This window comes from Theropithecus gelada, unplaced genomic scaffold (genome assembly GCF_003255815.1).
Source record: "Theropithecus gelada isolate Dixy unplaced genomic scaffold, Tgel_1.0 HiC_scaffold_3765, whole genome shotgun sequence".
Classification (NCBI taxonomy): domain Eukaryota; kingdom Metazoa; phylum Chordata; class Mammalia; order Primates; family Cercopithecidae; genus Theropithecus; species Theropithecus gelada.
In genome coordinates, this window is record NW_020260295.1 from 1 (window position 1) to 4,235 (window position 4,235).

Here is a 4,235-nt window from a genome sequence, read left to right on the forward strand (position 1 = left end):
TAATCAAAGAAATGCAAAATAAAACAACAGAGTACATTTCACACCCTCAGAGGCGGCAGACTTTTAGAAGCCAGCATTACCAATTGCTGACCAGTGTGTGGAGGAAATGAAACTCCACGCTGCTAGAAGGAGTGAACATGTTCATCTACTCTGGGAAACAATGTGTCTTAACTTACATAGTTAAGTATCTTATTCTACTGGTACATGTGCACCAGGAGGCATATTCCTTATAAGAGGAAAGCCATTGCAGATGAGCAGTCTGGATTAATTTAAAAAAAGAGCAAAGCCAACTGGAAGCAGCCCAAATGTCCATCAACAATAGAACAGATTAATAAACTGAGGTATATTTCCAGCAAAGTGATGGAACTACAGCTACAAGAATCAACATCTATCAAGATACACAAAATAAAAGAAGGAAAAAAAGAATCAGCATGGATGAATCTCCAAACCACTGTTGAGTGAAACAGTCAAACCCTAGAAGAACACATTCAGTATCATTCCATTTAGATACAATTCAAAAAATAGGCAAAATAAAACATTGTTTAAGGTACATATCTAAGTAGTAATACTATAAAGAAAACCAAGAGAGTGATACACAGAAAGTCCAGGATATTGGAAAGTAAGGAAAGGGCACAGGGGTCTGTGGGACTTTGATAGTTTGAGGGTATCAGCACTGAACTATTTCTTAAAGTGTTGCCCATAAGGTGTTTACATTCTTTTTTTTTTTTTTCTCTTGAGACAGCATCTCGCTCTTTCCCCCAGGCTGGAGTGCAGTGGCGCAATCTTGGCTCACTGCAACCTCCGCCTCCCGGGTTTGAGCGATTCTCCTCCCTCAGCCTCCCAAGTAGCTGGGATTACAGGTGCCCGCCACCACACCTGGCTATTTTTGTATTTCTAGTAGAGACGGGGTTTCACCATGATGGCCAGGCTGGTCTTGAATTCCTGATCTCAGGTGATCCACCTGTCTCAGCCTCCCAAAGGGCTGGGATTACAGGAGTGAGCCACTGCACCCAGCCTGCATTATTATTCTTTTTTTTTTTTTTTTTTTTTTGAGACAGAGCCTCACTCTGTCGCCCAGGCTGGAGTGCAGTGGCGCAATCTCAGCTCACTGCAAGCTCTGCCTCCTGTGTTCATGCCATTCTCCTGTATCAGCCTCCCGAGTAGCTGGGACTACAGGTGCCCGCCACCACGCCTGGCTAGTTTTGTTGTATTTTTAGTAGAGATGGGGTTTCACCGTGTTAGCCAGGATGGCCTCAATCTCCTGACCTCGTGATCCGCCCGCCTTAGCCTCCCAAAGTGCTGGGATTACAGGCGTGAGCCACTGGGCCTGGCCATATTATTCTTTATTTTTCTTGTGTGAAATACAAACCTTTAATGTAAATGGTAAAAACATTCAGTAGGTGGAGTCATTTGGAATGAGTACCGTTTTGAGTCTGTCTCCGTTGAATAAGTGCATTCTGTTGAGTGCACTGGAGAGGCATTTGTGTCTTGTACGTAGCAGTCTTTCTTGCTGTTTCTTGGTGGCGCACCATTAAATGGATTCATTCACCAGTCAAAGGACATATGGGTTGTTTCTAGTCTTTGGCTATAATGAGTAAAGTCACTATCAACACTTGCCAGAAGTTTCTGGATGAACACAGGTTTTCATTTCTCGTGGGAATATAACCTAGGAGTGGGATTGCTGGGTCACATGTATGGTAAGTGTGTATTTAACTTGATAAGAAACCATCTAAGCTGTTTCAGGAATAGCTTAGCTTTGCATTTTGTTTTGTTTCTTCCCAAGAACCTGGGCCCTTTCCTGGGATTGTGGACATGTTTGGAACTGGAGGTGGCCTGCTGGAGTATCGGGCTAGTCTGCTGGCTGGGAAGGGTTTTGCTGTGCTGGCTCTGGCTTATTATAACTATGAAGACCTCCCCAAGACCATGGACATCCTCCATCTGGAGTACTTTGAAGAAGCCGTGAACTACTTGCTCAGTCATCCTGAGGTTAGTTCTTCTCTCAGATTTATGGGCTATGATGTATCAGGTCTCTTCTTGAATGGTCTGCATGTTCACAGAAGTTGGCCCATTCATGACAGCCATTCCCTACCCCAACACACACTACCTTTTTAAGTCACTTCTTTTTTTTTTTTTTTTTGAGACGGAGTCTCGCTCTGTCGCCCAGGCTTGAGCGCAGTGGCCGGATCCCAGCTCACTGCAAGCTCCGCTTCCCAGGTTCACGCCATTCTCCTGCCTCAGCCTCCTGAACAGCTGGGACTACAGGTGCCCGCCACCTCACCTGGCTAGTTTTTTGTATGTTTTTTAGTAGAGACGGGGTTTCACCGTGTTAGCCAGGATGGTCTCGATCTCCCGACCTTGTGAGCCGCCCGTCTCGGCCTCCCAAAGTGCTGGGATTACAGACTTGAGCCACCGCGCCCGGCCTTAAGTCACTTCTTACAGTTTCTTTCTTTTTTTTTTTTTGAGATGGAGTCTCACTCTGTTGCCAGACTGGAGTCCAGTGTTGTGATCTTGGCTTACTGCAGCCTCCACATCCCAAGTTCAAGTGATTCTTGTGCCTCAGCTTCCCGAGTAGCTGGGATTACAGGCACCTGCCACCATGCCCAGCTAATTTTTGTGTTGTTAGTATAAGTGGGGTTTCACAATGTTGGTCAGGCTGGTCTTGAACTCCTGACTTCAAATGATCCACCCGCCTTGGCCTCCCAAAGTGCTGGATTACAGGCATGAGCCCCTATGCCTGGCCTAATTTTTGTATTTTTTTTTTTTTTAGTAGAGATGGGATTTTGCCTGTTGGCCAGGCTGGTCTCAAACTCCTGACCTCAAGTGATCTGCCCACCTCAGCCTCCCAGAGTGCTGGAATTACAGGTGTGAGCCACCACACTTGGCCTCTTAAAGACAGTTTCTATGCAATTCTATGTTACTATATTTTCTGCTAGTGAATATACTCATAGTTGGTATTACACAATTTTAAATTCCAGTATGTTTTTTCTTTCTTTTTTTTTTTTTTTTTTTTGAGATGGAGTCTTGTTGTGTCACCTAGGCTGGAGTGCAATGGCATGATCTACGCTTACTGCAACCTGCACCTCCCGGGTTCAATCGATTCTCCTGCCGCAGGCTCCCGAGTAGCTGGGACTACAGGTGCATGCCACTACTACCTGGCTAATTTTTGTATTTGTAGTAGAGATGGGGTTTCACCATGTTGGCCAGGCTGGTCTCAAACTCCTGACCTCAAGTGATCCACCCGTCTCTGCCTCCCAAAGTGTTGGGATTACAGGCGTGAGCCACCACACCCGGCCATGAGTTGATGTACTTGTTGATGATGACTCAGTTTAGTTATGACAGTGGGAATGGGTGGCTCAGGTGGGAGAGAGAAAAAGATCATGGGAGATACGAGATTAAGGAACTGAGAAACCGGAGTGGTTGATAGATCTTCTACATGGTTATCACCAAGAGTGGTGATGGAGAAATTATGGAAAGGAAGAGATAGAGTGGGGGTAAATTCCCAAAGCTGCAAATCTGGGTAAATGGTAGAACCCAGATTCAGACTCAGGTTCAAGTAACTTCCAGGGTTGGCACAACTCACTGTGTTTCACTGTTGGTGGAGTCATTCTTCTTCTTTTTCCTTGTCCCTTTCTCAGGTAAAAGGTCCAGGAGTTGGGCTGCTTGGAGTTTCCAAAGGGGGTGAGCTCTGCCTTTCCATGGCCTCTTTCCTGAAGGGCATCACGGCTGCTGTCATCATCAATGGCTCTGTGGCCAATGTTGGGGGAACCTTACACTACAAGGGTGAGACCCTGCCCCCGGTGGGCGTCAACAGAAATCGCATCAAGGTGACCAAAGATGGCTATGCAGACATTGTGGATGTCCTGAACAGCCCTTTGGAAGGACCTGACCAGAAGAGCTTCATTCCTGTGGAAAGGGCAGAGAGCACCTTCCTGTTCCTGGTAGGTCAGGATGACCACAACTGGAAGAGTGAGTTCTATGCTAATGAGGCCTGTAAACGCTTGCAGGCCCATGGGAGGAGAAAGCCCCAGATCATCTGTTACGCAGGGGCGGGACACTATATTGAGCCTCCTTACTTCCCGCTGTGCCGGGCTTCCCTGCATGCCTTGGTGGGCAGTGCTATTATCTTCGGAGGGGAGCCCAGGGCTCATGCCATGGCTCAGGTGGATGCTTGGAAACAACTCCAGACTTTCTTCCACAAACACTTGGGTGGCCAAGAGGGGACAATCCCAGCAAAA

The 4,235-nt window shown here is 46.8% G+C and overlaps 1 protein-coding gene across 1 annotated transcript; it reads left to right on the top strand.

The window, feature by feature from the left end:
- Positions 1-1,749: 1,749 nt before the first annotated feature.
- LOC112617734 (acyl-coenzyme A thioesterase 1) lies at positions 1,750-4,229 on the top strand (the record flags this gene model as incomplete). Its single annotated transcript, XM_025374431.1, has 2 exons — positions 1,750-1,986; positions 3,636-4,229. Coding segments are annotated over 2 exons (831 nt in total), but the record flags the coding sequence as incomplete, so codon positions are not given.
- Positions 4,230-4,235: the final 6 nt, after the last annotated feature.